Source organism: Pararge aegeria, chromosome 13 (assembly GCF_905163445.1).
Source record: "Pararge aegeria chromosome 13, ilParAegt1.1, whole genome shotgun sequence".
In the NCBI taxonomy this organism is placed as follows: domain Eukaryota; kingdom Metazoa; phylum Arthropoda; class Insecta; order Lepidoptera; family Nymphalidae; genus Pararge; species Pararge aegeria.
The window spans coordinates 2,125,905-2,148,537 of NC_053192.1; the positions used below are offsets into that span (position 1 = coordinate 2,125,905).

A 22,633-nucleotide genomic window follows, 5' to 3' on the forward strand; every position below is an offset into this window, starting at 1 on the left:
TTAAATTTTCATACAATATTAGCCTAAATACTTTGGAAAAATTAATTTTTTGTTAGCGAAGTCTTATATGTGGGATTCCCGCGTTTCATATACATCAGAGGCAATTTGAAATGGAATTTAATATTTCTGAAACGGCTTCGGCCGTGGCTACCACCCTACTGACAAAGACGTCCCGCCAAGCTCTTTAGCGTTCCGGTAGATTGCCGCGTAAACATCGATGTGTATGGGTTTATTAAAACTGTGGTACCCCAAACAGTTACCTTACTATCATCTTAAACTGGATCATCATTTACCATCAGCTGAGATTGCAGTGAGCGGTTAACTTGTACAGGAATAAAAATAAAGAACTCTGATCTAGACGACCGCCGTTTAATAAAACCAGGTCATTGCTTCCATACAGCGAATACTGGATAGCTAACCGCATATCATGGCGACCGAGATCGAGATAGTTTGGAATTTTGCCCGAAATTAATGCATTCTTGTACCCGTTGACGCTTTACGTTTGCAAAGGCAGGGGTAAATAGAAGTGACGGTTGCTTTGACCCGGTACCTCACTTCGGAGCTTGAATAGCTCAACAGTACTAGGGCGGAATGAAATCTGAAGAGTTACGTCGAGTTGTTAATTTTCAAACGCCGCAATTTGTGCTTCTTGCTGAAATATATTTTTTTACAAGCCCGCGTAACCTCTTCGCACGCTTTTATTACGGTCTTTAACAAATCGCGTGGAAAGCGTCTGTTTTTCAGTGATGGAATAGCCTAGTATCAAGTTAATTGGTTGCTTAGTCGACGGCCGACTGGCGCAGTGGGCAGCTACCCTATTTTCTGAGTAGGCCGTGTGTTCGATTCCCACAACTGAAAAATGTTTGAAAAATTTTAAGTATTTATATATATTATTCTGTAAAATATTCATCAGTCATCTTTCTACCCATAACACAAGCTATGCTTACTTTGGGGCTAGATGGCTATGTGTGTACTAGCGTAGTATATTTATTTATTAATTATTTAGTTTGGGCTTTAAGGAAGGACAAACAATCGAATACACTTCAGCTTCACCCGTTGAGCTATGCCAGTAACTCTTGTTCCACAGCTCGCAAAATCGCATAATATCTGGTACAAACTACTATTATTATGCAATCAAAAATTATATAATACCAAATCAAAAATTGAATTTTACGTGAGCGAAGCCGCGGGCAAAAGCTGGTCTTTGATATGACTACTAGTATATAGGGACAGATACAAAACCAGCAAGGTTATCAAGACAAACAATAGTGCAATCTAACCTTGCGTCGTGTCGCAAACGACGCTCTTCACTACACTATGATTATTTGTAGGAACATCCGAGTTCCAACGTTATTGCGCGCGGATTCTATACAAATGCATTCCACAATGAAACTGCCTTTCCATCAAGGGACTCAAGAATCACGTAATGATGTTTACGATGAAAATTAAACATGTATTATTAATAAGTTAAGCATAAGTTTAAAGAATTTGTTAAAACACATTTATTATAGCGAGGTTACTATACAATTGATGAATTTCTTAATGACAAGGTTTGGAAACATCCGGCTCCGCTTTCAGCTCTCACTAGATAGAAAAATGAATGTTAAAATCTAAAATGTAAAGTGTTGATGTTGGAAAAGAGCAACTGCTGAGTTTCTTGCCGGCTTCTTCTCGGTAGAATCTGCCTTCCGAACCGGTGGTAGAGTCACTACAAACAGACAGACTTGACGTCTCAAAAGTGCTTATATTAGGCCTACTTGAAATAAATGAATTTTGAATTATGAATTTTAAAAAATCATTAAAATTACCTCAAGTCTATATATATATATATATATAAATGTTATGTTGGTTTGGATACGCTTCAAAAACTCAAGTTCTGCACAGACCGAGCTGAAATTTTAGCATGATATATAATACGCATCAAGGATTGTTTTTATCTATTTTTCTCAACCATTCAATCACAATGTGCCACAGCGATGCGTGGCAGGGTACAGATAGTTATAAATATAAGTAACATAAAAATAAAAGGACAATCCCCAATTGTAATTATTTCATGTCGCATAACTCCACCTGTTTGCGGATGAAAGAAGGAAAGTCTTTATTATCACACATATGTGTCATAAATTTGTTAAAGTAAAAATGTCTGACAAAGGAGCTGGCTCAGTATAGCTGCATACTAAAAAGCGCAGCACTGGTTTTGAGCCGGCCCTCTTATATTCGTTGTCGCCGAATCCTCGGGACTAAACAATAACAAAATAATCATAACAAAGCACAATAACATAGAATATCCCTACTTACGAGTAACTTATAATATTATAAATGTCAATGTAAGTTTGTTTGTTACGCTTTCGCGCAAAAACTATTCAACCGATCATGATGAAACTTTGTACGCATATTGGAAGTGTTAGAAGTAATATAGGATACTTTTTATCCCGACATTAAGCTCGGTTCCTTTAGGAGAGGGGATGAAAGTGTTTGACGATTTTACACCATAACTCCGAAAAATTATAACTGATTAAATTAATTATTTTTGTACTATAGAGTTTATAATAAGTGTTTAATTTTGCCCAAACTGTGGTTGGAGATAGAGGACAGAACTCCTCAGCGGACAGCAGCAAACGCCTCATTTAAGGCTTAGCGATACTGAATACTTTAAAATTTTTAGAACTACAACTAAATTTAATGCCACATCAAAAAACAAAATCTAACGCAGACGAAGTCGCGGGCAACAGCTAGTAATATTATAAATGTCAATGTAAGTTTGTTTGTTACGCTTTGACGCAAAAACTACTTAGTAATATAGAATACTTTTTATCCCGACATTTAGCTCGGTTCCTTTGGGAGAGGGGATGAAAGTGTTGGACGATTTAACACCATAGCTCCAACAAATTATAACCGATTTAAATCATTTGTCCTCAGCATTGTGTCCAAAAACAGAGAAGGTGTCCCGGACACGTCTTACTTCCCACCCGCGGAATGTTGCTAGCTCACAAACTTTTTCCACTTTCCTCATTTTATGGTAAACGTTTAAACGTAAAATAATTACTGTTAACTGCTTAATGAATGAAGTGACTACCCGCCTGTCCGAGAAACCCTACTAAAGTGGAGTGGTTTTTGATGATTCAATATTAGACGTGTAAATGGATTCCGTATCTTCTTAATTCTGTGGTTTAAAGCCATCCAGTTTGCTGTTGCCATAGAAGAAGAAGTCTTTATTGCGCATACAAATAGAAAGCCAGGTTAACAAAAAAAAAACGATAATACAAAACATATGCACAAAGGCGGACTTATCGCTTGAAGCGATCTCCTCCAGACAACCTTCAGATTACTACAGATTACTCCAGACAACCAGTAGGTTGTTATGTAGTAGGATGTACATATACATCAAACGGGATAGTGCAATACCCAGATTGTGCTAATTATCTCAGAAGAAAGTTGTAGGAGTTTTTCTATGAATATTGTAATAAAGTCATAGTCAATAATATCTTTATTAAAGCCCATAACGTACATTACACGACAAATGTTTATACGTTAGTGAGACGATGGCGATAACCAAATTCGTTAAATTATAACTAAAGCTACGGGGGTCTCAAAAGAGCCCTGGTCTAAGGTCTAAGTCCAAAAAAAAACTTAGTCGGGTTTTACTTTTTGTTATCACCATCTCACATGGTTAGAGCAATAATTCCCACCCAAGCTTTTTATCGATTACTTAAGTAGCCCTTAAACATCCTCTCCTTCAGTAAATCCCTGCAGAAGATTATGAGATAAGCGCGGATAGATTTTTTTTTTTTCATAATAAGCAAATTAAATTGACCTTTGCCTTTGAGGATGGAGACATTGTTGTGACATCTTTTTTAAATTGACGAATCGAAGGCTGTATGCTCTCAACCACTTTGCGATGTTATCTGTACCTCGAAGGTTCAGATATTATCTAGAAAGTTAAAGTTGTTGCCAACCTTCAATGCTATTTTAGACGCAGCTTCCTAAAAATAATACTTTATACTGATTGTAGTTTCCATACCTTTCACGGAATAACGGATTGAGTTTGAACGGGTTTGTTTCTGAAAAGCAAATTGAACCCTGATCCAATCGAAATCAGGTTCGCCGTGTCTCGAAGAGCAAGAAACGAACATGTGAATATAACAAACCGTTTACGCCGACCAACCCATCATGGTGCTCTTTTAATAATAAAATTCCAATGTGAGATGGTAATAACAAAAATGCACACCCGGGTAAGTTTGTGGTGGGCTTCTCAGGGCGCGTTCGGAGCCCTCGTAGCTTTAGTTATAACTTAACGAATATTGTTATCTCCATCATCTCATCACTATGTCATGCAATGTACGCATCATTAGTGCCATCTATGGGCCTCATTACATGAAGATATTTTCGACTTTGACTTTTAGACTTTGACTTTAACTTTGACGACACATCTCGATAATTGTCGTCATCATTAAATAAAATAAAAATAAAAATAGTTTATTTCGGTAAGAAACAAAGTGGCATCAATATATCGCTGAAGCCTTCTTTTAAGAGTAGTATTACTACCCCTATCCCAACCCCCCCCCCCCCCCCCCTAATCTTCTGACACAGATCATTATCACGATAAGGCAAGGTTCTCCTCTCAACATGATAAGTCAACACCTAATGTAATATAATGATGTGCTGATTATTTATTAACAAAACAATCGTCATTGCTGAAACATTGTTTAATTATTAATCACTTCTCCACCGGAGAATTCAAAAGAATAATTAATAGCAAGCGGGCAGTGTAATTACGGAAAATGATTAATTTTTAAGACTGTACGAGCCACTCGCACATTTTGGTAAGTTTATACATCTACATTTACTATAAATAAATATCACAAACGATTTATTGAATGACGAGCGAAACGATGGAACGACGGCCATCATTGACGGCTGAGTGGCGCAGTGGGCAGCGACCCTGCTTTCTGAGTCCAAGGTCGTGGGTTCGATTCCCACAACTGGAAAATGTTTGTGTGATGAACATGAATGTTTTTCAGTGTCTGGGTGTTTATCCGTATATTATAAGTATTTATGTGTTATATATTATATTCATAAAAAATATTCAGCAGCTATCTCAGTACCCATAACACAAGCTACGCTTACTTTGGGGCTAGATAGCCATGTGCGTATTGTCGTAGTATATTTATTACCGACCCACTACAGGACACGAGTCTCCTTCCACAATGAGAAGGGGTGAGGGCCACGTTCACAAGTCCACCACGCTGGCCCAGTATACCGTTGAAGCAAGTGATATTTTAATTATTTCAAACGCACATAACTTTAAAAAGTTAGAAGCGTGCTGGGATTCGAACTCTGCACCCGAAAGTGAAGTCGAGCCCCTACCCACTAGGCTATCACCGCTTGCGCATTTATATATTAGTACGACGAAACCCAGGGCGTAATTGTATGTACAGCAATAACGGACTTTTTTTTTTCAACTATCTATAACTTACCTAACCATGAGTCAGTTACAATTACTACCTACAACCAACTAAAACGCACTAACTTACTCCTCTACTGTACGGGAAACGCGGCGCGGCCCATACAAAGGGCAAAGGGCGTTCAGAAATTTCTTAGTCATGATCACATAAATATAACGATATACAAAGATGAACGTTTTGTAAAGAAAATCAACCGACTAAATCACTAACAAGTTTGGCGTAGAATCACAAAGTAAAGAAGTTATCATATAGTCCGTGGTAGAATTGTGACGCAAAATTTTACAGGCGTTTGCTATTATGAGTTCATGCTAACGTTCATATCTTTTACTGAACCGATTATGATGAAACTAAAACTATTTTAATACCTATTTTGACGGAATATTCAGGCTTTTTTTTTATAGCGATAATTATTGACAGACCAAATATATAGCCCATCTCGTTAAGCTGTAAGTGTTAAGCCCCCATGTGCCACAGTAGCATGCGAAAGCAATCCTGTGGTGTCTCTATATGTCGTAGACGGTCCCAATCGGTTTTACTGGGTATTCTGACCTCCTGTCAGCGATTCCATACCCTACCCTTTCAGAGACGCGGTTACCCTACCCTGTTACGCGGTGAATTAGTAAAGCAATATACCGAAACTGCCACACCTTGTTATTCTTATTATAGTACGATTAGGTAACCATTCGTAGCACCATCAATCGATAGAGCTATGGCAGCACGTACCAATGCTACTCGTTGGGTCACAAGGCTCGGAACCGTCTAGCCCATGTCGCGCCCGTGTGCAATTAGTAGCGAGCGGTCATAATGAAATATGTGCAGATGTTTACACAAACGTTGTCAATGTAAAAAAAATTCAAATTAAAAAAAAAAACGTCTTCCAAACGCACCCTGCACCACGGGAAAACACAGAAAAATTTAAGTGCATACAGAAACCGTGAACACGACTAATATTAAAGCATCAAAACCCACTCCACCTTAGTATTGTTACTCGAACAAACTTGACGGCCGATTGGCGCAGTGGGCAGCGACTCTCCTTTCTGAGTCCATGGCCGTGGGTTCGATTCCCACAGCTAGAAAATGTTTGTGTAATTAATAAATAAATAATAATAAATTGATTTCAGTATCTGGGGGTTTATATGTATTATATAAGTATTTATGTCATCATCATCATCATCACATCAACCGATAGACGTCCACTGCTGGACATAGGTCTTTTGTAGGGAGTTCCAAGTTCCACGATTCTGAGCCGCTTGGATCCAACGGCTACCTGCGACGCGCTTAATGTCGTCTGTCCACCTCGTTGGGGGTCGACCAACGCTGCGCTTACCAGTACGGGGCTGCCATTCCAGCACCTTGGGACCCCAACGTCCATCCTTTCTCCGAACTATGTGCCCGGCCCATTGCCACTTAAGCTTCGCGACTCGTTGAGCTATGTCGGTAACTTTGGTTCTTCTACGAATCTCCACATTTCTGATTCGATCGCGTAGAGATACTCCGAGCATAGCTCTCTCCATCGCCCGCTGAGTGACTCTAAGCCTTCTTATGAGGCCCATAGTTAACGACCATGTTTCAGAGCCATAGGTCATCACTGGCAACACGCACTGTTCGAAGACTTTCGTCTTCAGGCACTGAGGGATTTCTGACGAAAAGATGGCACGGAGTTTCCCGAACGCTGCCCATCCGAGTTGGATTCGGCGGTTCACCTCCTTCTCGAAATTGGACCTACCTAACTGGATCGTGTGTCCTAGGTATACGTATTCGTCAACAATTTCGAGTGCAGTGTTCTCAACGATTACTGGTTGAAGCGGAACATGAGCATTAGACATAATCTTCGTCTTGCTCATGTTCATTCGTAGGCCAACCTGTTGAGAAGCTCTGCTGAGGCCATCGAGCATCGTATTTAGGTCTCCCAGAGTCTCTGCCATTATGACTACATCGTTATTTATGTATAGTAAATATAAAAAAGATTTCATCAGTCATAATAGCACGCTTACGTCGTATTGTTATATGTTATGTTACTAATAACTAACTAATTAATAATTAATAATAACTAACAAACGTTTAGTAATTCATACCATTTAGCAGTTGTCAGTAATTATTTTACCTCTAATGTTCTAAACGTTTACCATAAAATGGGAAAAAGTTTTGTGAGCTAGCAACATTCCGCGGGTGAAAAGTGAGACGTGCGCGGGGCGTTTTCACTGTTTTAGGACACAATGCGCTGCATACAATTATGGCTGAATGAGGAGTCTGTATGTTCTTAACTCGGTGGGTAAAGAAGCCTCTGTCAAGACTACTCGGAGAATTAGAATTATACCGAATCATCTAGTTGTGTTTTTACGCAAAAACTACTGAACCAATTTGACTGAATTTTGGCCTAGATTGAAGTATATCCTGGATTCTTCTAGGCTGCTTTCCGGGAAAATGTGCGGTTCCCGCTAAACCAAAAAACCGCGTACGAAGCCGCGGGTAAACACTGGTATGGGTAAAAAATGTGAGGGCTTAACTAATTGAGTAATGAACACTTTATCAAAAGTCGAGGCTTTTTTAATTATTACTTTCTATTTTTATTTTAATGTAGAAATTATTAATTTAAACGAACATGACTCCGAAAAGTCAGTGGTGCGTGCCGGGGCTCGAGCTCTGTCTCCGCGAAAGGAAAGCCGAATCCTTACCCACTTGGCTATCACGATAATTTGACTAACGAATACAAACTGCGTCTTAATTAGACGCAGTTACTTTTATAGCTTAATCAATGGACACTAACGAGTAAAAAAACCAACAATAAAGTACGGCGACCATTTAACGAGCTCGCCAAATCTGAACCGAACTGGTTAGCTAAATTGGAGATAATCAACGTCCTCAATTTCGTGTTTTGTCTCTGTCGCTTGAGGCGTGTAGGAAAGAGAGGGAGGCTGCTCTGTCCCTCTTGCAGATTAGTAGAAAAAAAGAGAGGGAAGACCGTCGTTACTGCACTCCGTTCGAAGTGTTTTATAGAATAGAGGGTTCGGGAAAATTGCCCAATGGAATTATTCTATTGAGCTGGTCCGCTCAAATTGGCATATAGAATTTTATTGTAGCTTCTGTTAATAATTTTATGGACTCAGATAATCTATGCGAGTGATATTTCTTTGTATTGTGAGTTGCAGTTACTTGGCTAGGCATGCTGAACTGGAGACAATTATTTCCCCGGGGAAAGGATAAAAATGTATCTTCTCCCACAGCTTTCTCAACTCTCGTAGAACTGGCGCACAAGTGGAAATAATATACAAATAATATACGTGTAATAAGAGACAGGGGTAAGCTTCTCCTATTCCAAGTTCCCGTGTTTAAGCAGGTTGCCACTTTAATTATATCCCTTTTCAGTGTCGGTGGAAATAATTTTTGTCTCATGCCTGTGCTAACCGTGCTGCTGTATCAACTCTCTGAGCACTGGTGCACGAGTGGAAATAATATACACACAATATTATACGTGTAATAATAAACGGGGTAAACTTCTCCTATTCCCTGTTCCCATGCTTTAGGACGTGGACACGTTTATTATAATCCAATTGTTAGTTCCCAAGATTAGCGCGTTCAAACAAAGAAACAAACTCTAATGTTGCATGCAGAAAAATATAATAATAGTCCGTTGTGCTAAAGACTGGCGTTCCAAAACGTCGACATTTTCGAAAGAAGTTCGTTCTTTGAGTTTTATTTACGGGTTAGTATTTCCGGACTTCGGGTTTAATAGTCTTGGACTAATTATTTTCTGTTAAATGTGTGTAAATATGATTTTTTTCGAAAAATTACGTATATGAAGTAAGAACATTTCTGCGCCAAAAACGCATCACGCATTAAAAGGAATTAGGTCAAGTCGTTAGGAAGATTTGCAAATTCATTCTATTTAAAAATTGTATTTTTTATCTTATTTATTTTATTACGTTATTTCGTATGTAGATGGAAAATGGAAAATTATAATAAAATAATTACTATAATAATTATATATGCCTCTATATATTATTATCAAATTTTATGCAGACTTTAAAATGGCAACATTTCCGTTTGACTTTTTATTTTATTTATTTATTTATTTGGGTTCACAAACAACAACACAGTATCACATTACACAATGGTATCCATAGTACAAATAATTACTCACTGCGGCGTCAACTGCGTAAACCACATATTACAAGAAATATTTGTTAATGGGGCTTATTCAAAAGCTAATAAAACATTATTGTTGCAACAATTTCTACAAAAATACAAACAAAAAAAATATAAGATGGAGATCTGTAATTATTGACGTGACAACGTCTTATAAATTGGTTTGCCGGGTGACACTTCAAGAAACTGCGTTACGCTCCGCTCACGTTATGCGCTCACAATGAGAGCGAGTGAGAGGCACGCGTCCCTTCCACTCGGGCATGGTTAGCCCGCCTAAGAGCGAGAGAGACAGACATAAAAAGTGAAAGGCACGCGTCCCTTTGTAGTAAACGCTGTTTCATTGTACGCAAATGTATTGCAAGTTATTGTATGTATATTTGTATATAAATACGTATGTATGTGTAAAGGTAAAAATAAAATTTTGTTAATATGAAATTCAGTGCGAGATTCTTTGTATAAATTAATGTTTTAAATATAATTCTTTGTATAAATAAATGTTTTAAATTGTTACTATTATTTCATCCTTCTTCCTACTATACGAATGAATATTCACATTAAAATTATTATACCACTCAAAGTCGTTGTCACGTAAAACTTTCGCCCGTATACCGACTTTACAGGCAACCAATTTTTTATGAATATCTTGTGATCGCAAAACTTTGTCTGTAACAGTAATTGATTATCACCCGGAATACTAGTATATAAATTTAATTTTAAGACTATTTTAAACGATCTATGACCAACTTCTTAAAGGCGCCTATTCGCGTAGAAAAAATGTCTATATTATTAAAGTTCTCGTTATATGATTGTGTCATTCTAAATAATGGAGAACGCTTGCCTGCCTTGCCTTTATTACACTTCAAGTTAGCCCTTGTCTGAAATCTAACCTGGTAGTAAGTGACGATGCAATCTAAGATGGTAGTGGGCTAAACTGTTACTAGGGAGTATGGCAGTTGGCAAATTTAACCCGCACCCCAAATTGGTTTCTGCGCGACATCGTACCGGAACGCTAAATTGTTTAGCGGCGCGTCTTTGTCTGTAGGTTGGTAAATAGCCACGGCCGAAGCCTCCCACCAAACGAACACTTGTTAGTTTTCAAGTAGGTAAGTAATCATCATCATATCAACTTATTACGGGCAAAGGTCTCCTTTCACAATTACAAGGATTTAAGACCTTAGCCCACCAAACTGGCCCCGTGCGGGTTTGTGGTCACCACACACCTTTTAAAACATTATGGAGATCAGACATGCAGAGATCAGACATTTCCTCACGATGTTTTCCTTCACCGCTGAAGCATAGGATATTTTAATTGCTATAACGTACATAACTTAGAAAAGTACGCACGCACCTCTAGCGTGCTGGGATTCGAACTCTGCCCTCGAAATCGAAGTTGAAGTCCTACCCCAGTGGATAGCCCAGTGGCTATAGACGTTAAAAATATACATTAATTCTATTTACTTTGTTGCGGTCCGCTAGAGCAAGACAGTATAAATTGTTTTTCAGAGAATCAATTGTTGAGGTAAGAAGGTTACACTTTTACATTAAGATATTAGGTTTTTATAACTCTCTGCAACCAGTAATTACAGCAAAATCTAATTCAAATTGAAAATCAAAAATGTTTTATTCATTTAGACTTATCACAGGCACTTATGGAGCGTTCATACATATAATATGTTACCATCAATGTTAGGTAATTCTGATAGCTACATTAACCAGGAAGGTTCCAAATGCGCCCTGTTCTAAGACGAGCTCACAACAAACTTAGCCGGTTTTTTTTTGTTACCACTCACAGTCAAATTAAAAGATACTCGGCATATCGGCGATCGCTCATTAATCGACTGTTTATTTATATTGGATATTTCCTACATTTTTTTGTAAAAGACTTTAATTGAAATATATAATTTAATTTATCCCCCCCTTGAACTCATACATCAAAATTGCTCTTTGCATCATCGCATATGTCCGAGCATGTAACCTTCTTATGAATCTGAGATAACACTTAACATTGACCCTTCAAAATCAAACGCATAGTCTTAGAGGATATATAGGAAAAAAGTTATTTAACAATAAAAAATATAAATACTAGCAGACCCCAGCGCCATCTGTCGGTCTGATTTGTGAATCTAAACCATCCAGAGTGCCACCCAAACGCATACCGAAAAATTCATTCAAATCGGTCAGCGGTTTTGGTGGAGTTCAGTGACATACACACGCACACGCACACAAGAAATCTATATATATATAATGAAAATGGTGTTCCTTTGAGGCTCAATCACGCTTAAACCACTGATCGTATCGACATGAAACTACCACCATTCGATGCGAAATTTTTCCTAGATGGTTTATGGCTATTTATTTTTCGAATTCTAACGTTCCTTCATTTTTTTATTGCTGTTTTACTTTTATGAACATTTATCCCGCTAATAAAAACGTTTTCTCTTGATTCTTTTGTTTTCATGGATTTCAACAGAGTGTATTAAACGGATTATGGTTTTTTACATTCAGCTAAGAATCTACTCACGGTAGTGGAGAACGGCTGGACCAATTGGGCTTATTTTTTTCTTCAGAATTGTCAGGAGAAAGTTTTGTATGTAAGAAAATTTTAAAAAAGCCCGATAAAAAGTTAAAAATTTCGATGATAATCGAAGAATTCCCATCTATTCACTCACTCACCACGAAATCTCGGGAACCATAAGACTTAGAAACGTGAAACTTGGTAGGAATATTACTTTTGCTATGTAGAGGTCAGCTATGAATAGATTTTAAGAAATTCATTCCCCAAAGGGGATTGCGGGGGCGTTAACAATGAACAATTCCCGTTTTTAATCTATAGCTCCTATAGACTTCAAATTTGGTAGGAATCTTCTGTAAGAGGTGTAGAAATAGGCTATGAACGAATTTTACGATAGCTCACCCCAAAGAAGATTGCGGGGGCGTTAACAATGAAAATTTTCAATTTCCAAGCGATAGCTCCTATAGACTCCAAATTTAGTGAGAGTATTCTATATGTAATATAAAAATGATCTTCGAGCGGATTTTACAATGAATCACCTCCAATAAGGTTCGCGGGGGTGGGTGTTAACAATAAAAAATTTCAATTTCGAAATATAAGCTTCTAAAAATTCTAAATATGGTAGGAATCTTTTATTATTCACATAAAGAACATCTCAAAATGGATTTCAATAAAGTCTACTTCCGACAGGAATTGCGGGGGTGGGTGTTAAAATCTAAAATTTTTATTTCTAACCTGTAACTTCTACAGACTCCAAATTTGGTGGGGATCTTCGTGTATGTAGGGATATTCGTGTATTTCCTTACAACAATCGTCTTTTTGGCAGCGGAGAAAAAGTCATTGAGAGGTTTCAAAAACTTAACTTTACATGTAGCTATCCAATCAACGGACTAAGAATTTTACATTCATTTTACTTTTGCAGACTACATAACCGACGAATTCTTTTATTGCGGGATCGCGAAAATGTAACAGATTAAAATGAATGCATTTTCCAAGCACATGAGATGTGGAAAAGAAATTTAGTTACTTATTCCAATAGAATTCATAAAAAACATGCACAATTAATTTTCTATAAGAGTTAACAGAAAATTCGTCGCACTTGAACCTAGACAGATTTCAACCTCACATATGAGACTTGCAATGACTTTAACTTAAACTTTCAATGCTCATTTCAAATTTTTTTCTTCATGTCAATTATTATTAATTTTTGGAAGAAAGGCACGGAAATGTTAATGATTGCACAATGAAAGTTACAATGAATATTAGTGAGAAAAATCACCTGGATGGAAGATACAGGCTAAATCGATGGAATTTGGAATTTGAGTAAGTCTAAACAATATCGATGCTTACAGTTCTATCCGCGGGGCCTATTTATGTTCATACAAAAATAAAAAAAAAGGAGAATAATAAAAATATGAAAAAAATAAATAAAAATGAAACATAAAATGTAATTTATTTCCTTTTTCAATTCGCCCAGCGAAGCGGGCTGGAAACGGCTAGTATATATATAAACATAAGAATAATCTCAGATAATCTCACTTATTAGAACATCAAAGGCACATTTGGACGGGCGATTGGCGCAGTTTCAGTCAGCGACACTGCTTTCTGAGTCCAAGGCCGTGGGTTCGATTCCCACAACTGGAAAATGTTTGTGTGATGAGCATGAATGTTTTTCAGTGTCTGGGTGTTTATATGTATATAATAAGTATTTATGTATTATATTCATAAAAATATTCAACAGCTATCTCAGTACCCATAACACAAGCTACGCTTACTTTGGGGCTAGGTGGCGATGTGTGTATTGTCGTAGTATATTTATTATTATTATTATTTATTTATGTGCAGTGTGGTGGGGTGACGTCTGAACAGATTAAAGGTTGTCAAAAAAACGAGGCTTCCAAAGCTGTGGCCTACGGAAATATAACGGAGAACGAGTACGGTAGTAGTAACGGTAGTAGTAGCACACCGTCCTCTGCTACTACTACCCATCTACTGACACCATCAATCAGCGTGGTGATTATGGAGAAGCCCTGCAGTGGACTCGGAATCACATTTTGTGATTCCGAGTACGACGTACGACGTACGTAACGATTAGCAGTGCCTAAGAACAAGCTAATTAAATTAAAAATTAAAAAAAAACCCTGACACTTGTTCTCTTCTTCAAGCTGTTTAATTTCAAACCTATATTGAGGGTTTTGTGAGCAAAAAAAATGAATGTAAACCGCCATTATGTGGCGGCGGCCATCTTGGATAGGTTTTCATCAAGAACAAACAAGAACTTTACAAACAAAAATCATCCGTTCGGTAACTACGATGCCACAGATAGAAACACACACACAAACAGACACGTCACCCCGTCGTTTTTGCGTCGCGGGTAAAAACTGGTCGTCAGACTCGAACCTCTGAAGCTAATATTTCAATTAGCACGGGAATGAATTTCGATCGGAGTGCAACTAATATGCAGTTTCAATTTCCGGAGACATGTTCGGGAGACCCGCATTTTGATATATTCTCCCGTTAAATTATTCGGCCAAAATGACGGAATAGCTTTGATTGGATTTTCATAACTTACGGATCAATAGAGTTCACCTTGGCTTGTTTAATTAGTTCCGGATCAACTTCCGTAAACAGTACCCTTAGCGAGACGTAGTACGATAGGAATCGTAGTCATTTTCGAGTACCGAAGCGTAGACTAAAAAATATCCCCAAATCTTTAAAGCTTAAATCTGTTGACAGTTCTTAAGCTAATGCTTTTATATGAATAATTGATGGATCAAGCAGATGGTCCACCTGATGGTAAGTGGAAAACCTTCTATTCGGAGCGGTAATATAATTGAAGTGGTGATAGCCTTTTTTTTTTTTTTTTTTGTCGTGGTGGAAAAGCTTTATGACTACCTCCGTCCTTTTGGGCAGGACAGGGGTTATGTGGGATTCGTTTAGCCGAACTAAAAACCACCACGTCATGTCCCTCTCGTTGGCTTTATTGGACGTCCGGGGAACCCGTTGTACACTTCCCAGACGTCTACCAACCGCCCCAACCGATTGCCAGGGCTACTACGCTAAGGAGGAGGGGATCAGGAAGCTTAACCCCCCACAGACAGTAGGGAGACTCATATAGGGCCGGGTAGCTAGCCCAATAACTACCCGTCGCCTCCCAGAACAAGTAGACGTGCGGCATATTCCCGCCGTCTCCTTCCCCCCCGTCTACGCCGGAGCGGATGTGCGTTTACAGCCTCTTCCCGCATGCGCTCCGCGGCCTGCTTCTGCGAGATAACTTCTTCGCAGAAGTCAACCACGGCTTTCCACGACCTCTCGCTGCTCAGCATGGCAAATACAACGCTGGGCAGTGAGAGGTCCCCGCCTATTTCCGCTACCAGAGTGTGACGCTGAGGATCCCACCTGCGACACTCCTCGAGGGTGTGCTGAGCAGTGTCATCAAGCGGTGATAGCCTACGCCTCAGGTTTATGGACAAAGTCCTACCCACTGGGCTAAAACCGCTTCAAACTAAATACACATCGGTATTCTGTAAACAGTTACACATTGGATAGAAGCGGGCGTTACTTTGCGGAAATCCATAATATATTAAGAAAATTAAGCTTAATTTGCTATACTCCGCGAACAGCAGTTGAATCTGGATGGTGTAATTTATAATTTCTTCAATCCGTATACTCCACACCAAATAGATCCTCGGCAATGTACTCTTTACGCACGTTTCGTTACAAGCTCTGCACACAATCAGATAGACAATCGATTACAACACCTGTCTTTGAATTAAGAGTTTAGAATTCCAAAGTTATAAATTAAACATTCTTCAATCTAAAGAAATAACTCCAGGATTGGGGAGGGATCAACAATGGGCCACGTTTAAAAGTGCCTCGAGCTGCAGCATATGCAAATTGTAATCCACCGAGCGAGGGACAAGTTGCTGGCGGCAGTCTTTGTACTTTATGTCAGAAAAATGAATCATGCAAGAAACCGGGTAAAGAGCGGTTCAATATAAAGCTCCTGAACAACTTTCGAACCGAAATTACCTCAAATAATCGGTTTAACCTATATAATATCGGTTATCCAGAGACCGATTTCAATCCGGGCCCAGACACATGCATAGACAGACCAACCAAGTAGGTAGGTCAGTCTTTAGTCGACCTCCCGATCCCGAATTCGATCCCCGGCAGAAGCTAGTAGGGAATTATTAATTATTGAATTTTGTCTGGTCTTGTGGGAGGCTCCGGCCGTGGTTATTTACCACCCTACCGACAAAAACGTGCCACTAAGTATAATGACGGCCGATTGGCGCAGTTTGCAGCGACCCTGCTTTCTGAGTCCAAGGCCGTGAGTTCGATTCCCACAACTGGAAAAATGTTTGTGTGATGAGCATGAATGTTTTTCAGTGTCTGGGTGTTTATATGTATATTTTAAGTATTTATGTATATTATTCATTAAAATAATCATCAGTCATCTTAGTACCCATAACACAAGCTATGCTTACTTTGGGGCTAGGTGGCGATGTGTGTATTGTCGTAGTATTTTTATTTATTTATTTATCTATCAAAAAAAAAAAAATTAATCAAACCAAACTGCTCCACATTAGTTAATATCTACATTCCAGCTAAACGAAGCCGGGGCGGGTCGCTAGTAATAAATTAAATTGAAACATTCTTCAATCTAACCCAACTCAAGATGTAAGGAGAGAAAGAAAATTGAATCTTTAAAAGACAGGATTGGGGCCGGATCAACAATGGGCCGCGTTAAAAGTGCCTTGAGCCGTAGCGTATGCAAATGGTACTCCATCGGCCGGATGTCCGCTTTAGGGATGAGTTGGCGGCGAGCTTTTGTTACTTTACGGAAGAATATCGAAAGGGATGCGAGTTAAAAACTTTGTAGTTTAATAAAATTTTCCGAGCGAGTGGGCATGCAATTTTGTAGAACTTGCAAATAGTAATAAACGTTTTTTAAATTGTATTTCTTAACTAGCTGTTGCCTGCATTCTTTTTCCGCGGTTATTACGGTTTTTACAAAACATTAGTCCATGGTTGCTGTCAAGGGGGACATAATGCAGAATTTTATTTGATCTAGTTCCCCCTCGCCCTTTTTGCTATCGAACCGCGAGGCACCGTAAGGATCTGCATCCCTACGTGATCGATATACCGCGTACGAATCGCTTCGCATCTTCGTTTCTGATCCGCACCGCTAGGATCTGGAATGCCCTTCCAGCTTCCATTTTTCCCAGTGCCTACAATATGAGTACCATCAAATCAAGAATGAATAGGCATCTTCTAGGCAAGCGCGCTCCACCTTAGGCTGCATCGTCGCTTACCATCAGGTGTGATTGCAGTCAAGCGCTCTTCTATAAACATTTAAAAAAAAAGGTTTGATCCTCCTATACGAGTTACACAGAATTTTTGGGTAAAACAAAAACTAAAAATCTCATATATGACTATAGGTGTAGACTATGTAGCAGTTCGCTGCCTCCCAAAATTACGCGGGCGAAGCTTCAGGGCACATCTAGTTAAAAATTAATGAATAAATAGTATGAGTTTAAACTAAATTTAGAGATCTGTGTAAACATAATTGGAACCATTGAAATCTAAGATAAAGATTGTAACCCTATAGAGAATCATAGACAATCAAACTTCGCAAAGGCAATAAGCGACCGTCATCTGTCTTCTATAAATAGATCTCTCTATTCCGAATGAAGACATCGAGCAATTCACTTTACGAGCGTCCGGGAGTTGGTCTGCTATCATTACTCTTAGTTTATCTCGATACGAAAACATAAAGTGGAATTCCATAAAGGCATAAATGCATTGCCCTAGCACAAAAACTTCCTGGTGGAAAATATTTGCTTATCATCATATTTTTTTTTTGTCTTAATAAAATTAAAAAACAATCAAAATTCATTTATTTCAAGTAGGCCTTGAGGTGCTTACACTAAGCAATTTTGAAACGTCGGAAGGTAGATTCTACCGAGAAGAAGCCAGCAAGAAACTCAGCAGATGCTCTTTTCCAATATCAACAATTAACATTTTAGGTACATTTTAAAATTCATTTTTCTATATTGTGAGAGATGAAAGCGGAGCTGGATGCTTCCAAGCAACCTTTTCATTAAGAAATTCATCAATTGTATAATAACCTCGCTGTAATAAATGTGTTTTAACACATTCTTCAAACTTATGCATTGGTAGGTCCAAAATTACCTTAGGAAGCATATTATAAAAGCGTACACTTAATCCCACAATAGGTGTATCTTATTGACGAAAAAAGCAGATACCCTACGTGAAATAGTTCGCAGGGCATGCAAAGAACAACATCAATCTGAAGCGTAAACGACGACTCACTAGATAAAAGCCACAATTAACCTATTAAAACAATATTGCCACAAAAAATATTTGGCTAAAATGGGAGAAAACGACCCGATAATTTTTTTTTTATTTGATCTATTTGTTTGATATGGATATTTCCAGTGAAATATTTCCACCCCTAAATTGGGGCTAAAAACGTAATGAAGTAAAGAAGACACTTTTTTAACCATAAATTGAACATGGATGAATGGATGGACAAAAGAAAAGAAGAGAAAGATATTTACGACAAACGAATTCAACTTTTGCTATAGAATGAAGTGTTCAAATCCATCTTTAAAATCTTTGTAAGTTAAATTTGCGACGTCAAAAATAAGAACTTTCGAACATAATTAGCGAGTCCACAAGTTCTTCGCATCTGCTGCTATAAATAGGTCAGTTATTCCTTTGAATTAAGACATCGTCAATTCAATTTACAAGCGTCCATTGGCTTTTGTATTGCGATCATTTTTTTTTACGTTATCGACGTACTTCATTACGGAATCAATCGGAATTTCAATTCCATAACTACTCTAGGAATTTAAGTCGGCTATGACATAATCTAATTGTAACTTGACGATATCTTAAAATATAAAAAAATTATGTGCGTAACAGTTTTCGTTGAGCAAACCTCTAATACTATCCAAGGCAATGGTTAGAGCTTTGAATTTTAAGTATTATGAACACTAAACCTTTCCAGGTTTAGAAATAAGCCATTGTTTAGTTATACAGAGGAATTGCGAGATTCTTATCGTTACTGTTCTTATCGTTATTATTAATTATGTAAATGCGAAATTGTGTTGGTTTTGATATCTTCTTGTATGGGACGGATAGTGAAAAATATAATTTGGTAGTAAGATTCGGTCCTGAAATAATATATATGATAATTTACATCTTGAAAATATCTAAATCGAATTAAAAATTTAATAAATTCCAATTTCGCGTACTTTAAAAGCACTTATCAAACGTGAAGTCTGTAATCTTGTAGTCTATTTGAAGTAACTCTACGAGTGTCAAAGGTTCGGAAAGCAAATTTTCCAGAGAAAGAGCCGTCAAGAAATTCAGCAATAGCTCAATTACAACATAAATATTTTACAATTTAACAATAATTATTTGACTTCGTAAGAGATAAGCTCTGACTGATTCCCAGCCACCTTGTCTTCAAAAAAAGATTGTCGATTGTACAAGAGCATCAATTATAATAAGAAATTGTGATAACCTAATGCGTAGGACTACGACCTCACTTTTGGGTGGCCGAGTTTACCTCTAAATTGTTATGTGCGTTTTAGCAATTAAAATATCACTTGCTTCAACGGTGAGCTGCATGACTGAGAGTTCTCCGTAATGTTCTCAAAGGTGAGACCCAATACGCTGGCCCAGTGCGGATCCACCAATCCGTGTTGTGTGCGTGTTGGACTATGGCCTTAACCACTTGTCAGTGTGGGAGAAGACCCGTGCCCGGTATTGGGTTGAAATGATAGTAAATAATGATCAATTATAAATATGGAAGTGAGTTACATACCTAATAGGGAAGGGAAATAACTATTCCGGTATTTCGATTTCCGATACAGAGACAATTTATTGGCAAAGAATCAAGTTGCGTTTGGATTGTAAAATCTTATTCAACTGTCGCTTAGTTCTTGAGTTTCGGCAAAGGATGCTTAATATAAGACAACTTTTAACGAGATGTTTTTGAAATAAATTATTAAGATTTATGCCTCTTACTTTATGGTCTTCGTTTACGATTACCTTTGATAATAATCGAATAATAAAATTCAATTAAAAAAATGTGGCTAACTTAACGGCAAAATTTCCACAGATAACGTTATGCCTAGGTATAAAAAATAAAAAATATGATATAGAAAGATAAAGGTGTAACTATCCAGTAGCTTAGCTTCCGGCCTTCCTAAATATTGTTGGTGGTAAAAACGTATATTTACGACATGGTTTGTGACTGACTAGCAAATATCTAGGAGCAGAATATTTAGGCACAGGCCCCCTCGGGTTTAGGAAATATGGGGAACGGTGCGACTAGTAACTACAACGTGCAATTATGTCGTAAGTAGGTAGGTTTACTTATTCTAAACAAATTAAAACAGAATTTGATTCCTACTCTTTTGTTTCAGAATAAAAGTATTATAATTAATTGTATATATATAATTAATAGTATTTGAAATGTATAGGTACATTACCAGTTTTTTATTATAAAAGGTAAGCAATAAAGTTTTAATGGACAATTATGGAGAGTCGGTAGGTAGGTATGTGATATTAATGCAACTCGGTCTTTTAACAAAATTACCTGTAGGTATAACAAAGTAACTAATGTTTTTTACCTCATTGGAATGAACATTTTAGCAATAATATATGATAACTATATTAGTATGGAATTACTAAATCGTTTTTACAAAAAATATTCAGATAAACAGTGATAAACAATAACGGGTAATATTACGTGATCAGAAATCATATTTTGAAAGAAAACTTACCAACACTTCGTGGTGCGTCCGATTGCCTCTATGAACCCATTGGACGTTAGGAGGTGGAAGCACCAGCAGACCACCGCAAGGGATCGTAACATTAGTCCCCTTGTCTGCTTCTACTTGCCGAATTTCTACCTCCTCCCCAAGGGTTCGTGGAACTGGCACACAAGAATAAAAAAAAATAAACGTATGTGAAAAATACTAAAAGAGCAAGTCAGGTATATACAATACCTATTTATTATTTATTTCAATGTTATTTACCTTCTATTCCGAGGCAGAACAGAGGCACCAATATGCGTTTAAGAAACATACTACTGTGTCTACATCTAAACTCTAAGAAAAAAATCACAGTCACTATCTACACGTAGAGTAAAAATAGATTTTCTTTCTAACTAGTTTATTACATTACACAGGTTTTAAGCGACGGAAGGCATAAATAATAGGAAACAAATCTCACAACAAACGTCCTCACTCCATTGATAAGAATCATAGACTAACTTTTTTTGTTGATTTTTTGTCAATTTCTGGCAGTTGTTAATGTTGCCATATTGGAACTCTGAAAAGTACCAATGAAATATGAAATCAGCTGTCAACTGTCAAGGGATTGTCTATTGGTAGACAAATATGACAAGAAAGTTGTCATAGACAAGAGATATAGATTTTCCTCGGACATGGCCGCTGTATCGGCAATACAATACTTGCAATGTTTTGTATATTCATATTTATTTTTTATAATGAATAAAGGTTTTTTAAATTATAAGTAGTGATTAGCGGATTGTGTATAGTGTTGTGATATTTGTAATGGATGCAGAGAGCGAGAACGAAAAGAAGAGAATCCGTGATGCAATTCAGACTATAGAGACACTGCAGTCAATGATAGACGTTTCGGCGAAAAGGCTCGAGGGTTTGAGGACAGTATGCTCGACGAGCGCCGAACTGACGCAGCAGGAGATCCGGACCCTGGAGGTAATAAGGCTGTAGTCATAAATTAAAGTTCTGTGTTATGGAATGGCCTGCCAGGCCTGAACTTCAAGGCCCCTGAGCTCAAGGATCTCTGTAGTAGTTCATTGCCGTTGTAGAAAGTGTGAGCGCGCGCACATCCAGTAGCCTTGAGCTGAAACTGCCCTATTTTACGTATTTGAAGGTTTTTACGCTAGTGTACTACGATTTTACTATGACACGATTTCAGCTTTCAGATGTTTCTGTTTCGTTTACGAAATACATTATTATTACGTGTTTAAGTCCGTTATGATGAACAAAAATATACTTTAAAGTATTTGTTTTTTTTTTTTAATATACTATTCACTTACACAAAAGAATAATTTATATATTAAATGGAAATAGTTGTAAGGTTTTAATAAAATCGCATATTTATGCAGCGTTTTTATACACTGCAGTGCATATAGTAGGTGGTTTCATCCACCTACTTTCATGATTTCAATTATAATAAACACAATACTTATTTTGCAATTCAATGAGTAAAAATTTACATATTGGGAGGTGAGTTCTTTTTAGGGATAAACAATAGTGGTCTGAACCAAATACAGAATCTATTTAGGCAGGAACCCAAAGAAATTGTTTGGTATGTAATTGTTTACTTGAAAAATTATATCAGTTATGGTATTGATATGGTTTTAAAACAATTTACAATAAGAAAAGATATCTGTAAGATATCTTTAAGCTAAGGTAGG

At 37.6% G+C, this 22,633-nt stretch overlaps 2 protein-coding genes across 2 annotated transcripts in view; one reads left to right on the forward strand and one right to left on the reverse strand.

The window, feature by feature from the left end:
- Positions 1-21,403, reverse strand: part of LOC120628983 — a 67,416-nt gene extending 46,013 nt beyond the window's left edge. The window contains exons 1-2 of the mRNA XM_039897692.1: positions 21,204-21,403; positions 20,949-21,100 (exon numbers count right to left, since the gene is read on the reverse strand). Coding sequence (XP_039753626.1) covers positions 20,949-21,100; positions 21,204-21,252 — 201 coding nt within the window. The 5' untranslated portion in view covers positions 21,253-21,403. The remainder of the gene's footprint in view (positions 1-20,948; positions 21,101-21,203) is intronic.
- Positions 21,404-21,621: 218 nt separating this feature from the next.
- Positions 21,622-22,633, forward strand: part of LOC120628931 (kinase suppressor of Ras 2) — a 29,443-nt gene continuing 28,431 nt past the window's right edge. Inside the window, exon 1 of the mRNA XM_039897616.1 lies at positions 21,622-21,908. Coding sequence (XP_039753550.1) covers positions 21,744-21,908 — 165 coding nt within the window. The 5' untranslated portion in view covers positions 21,622-21,743. The remainder of the gene's footprint in view (positions 21,909-22,633) is intronic.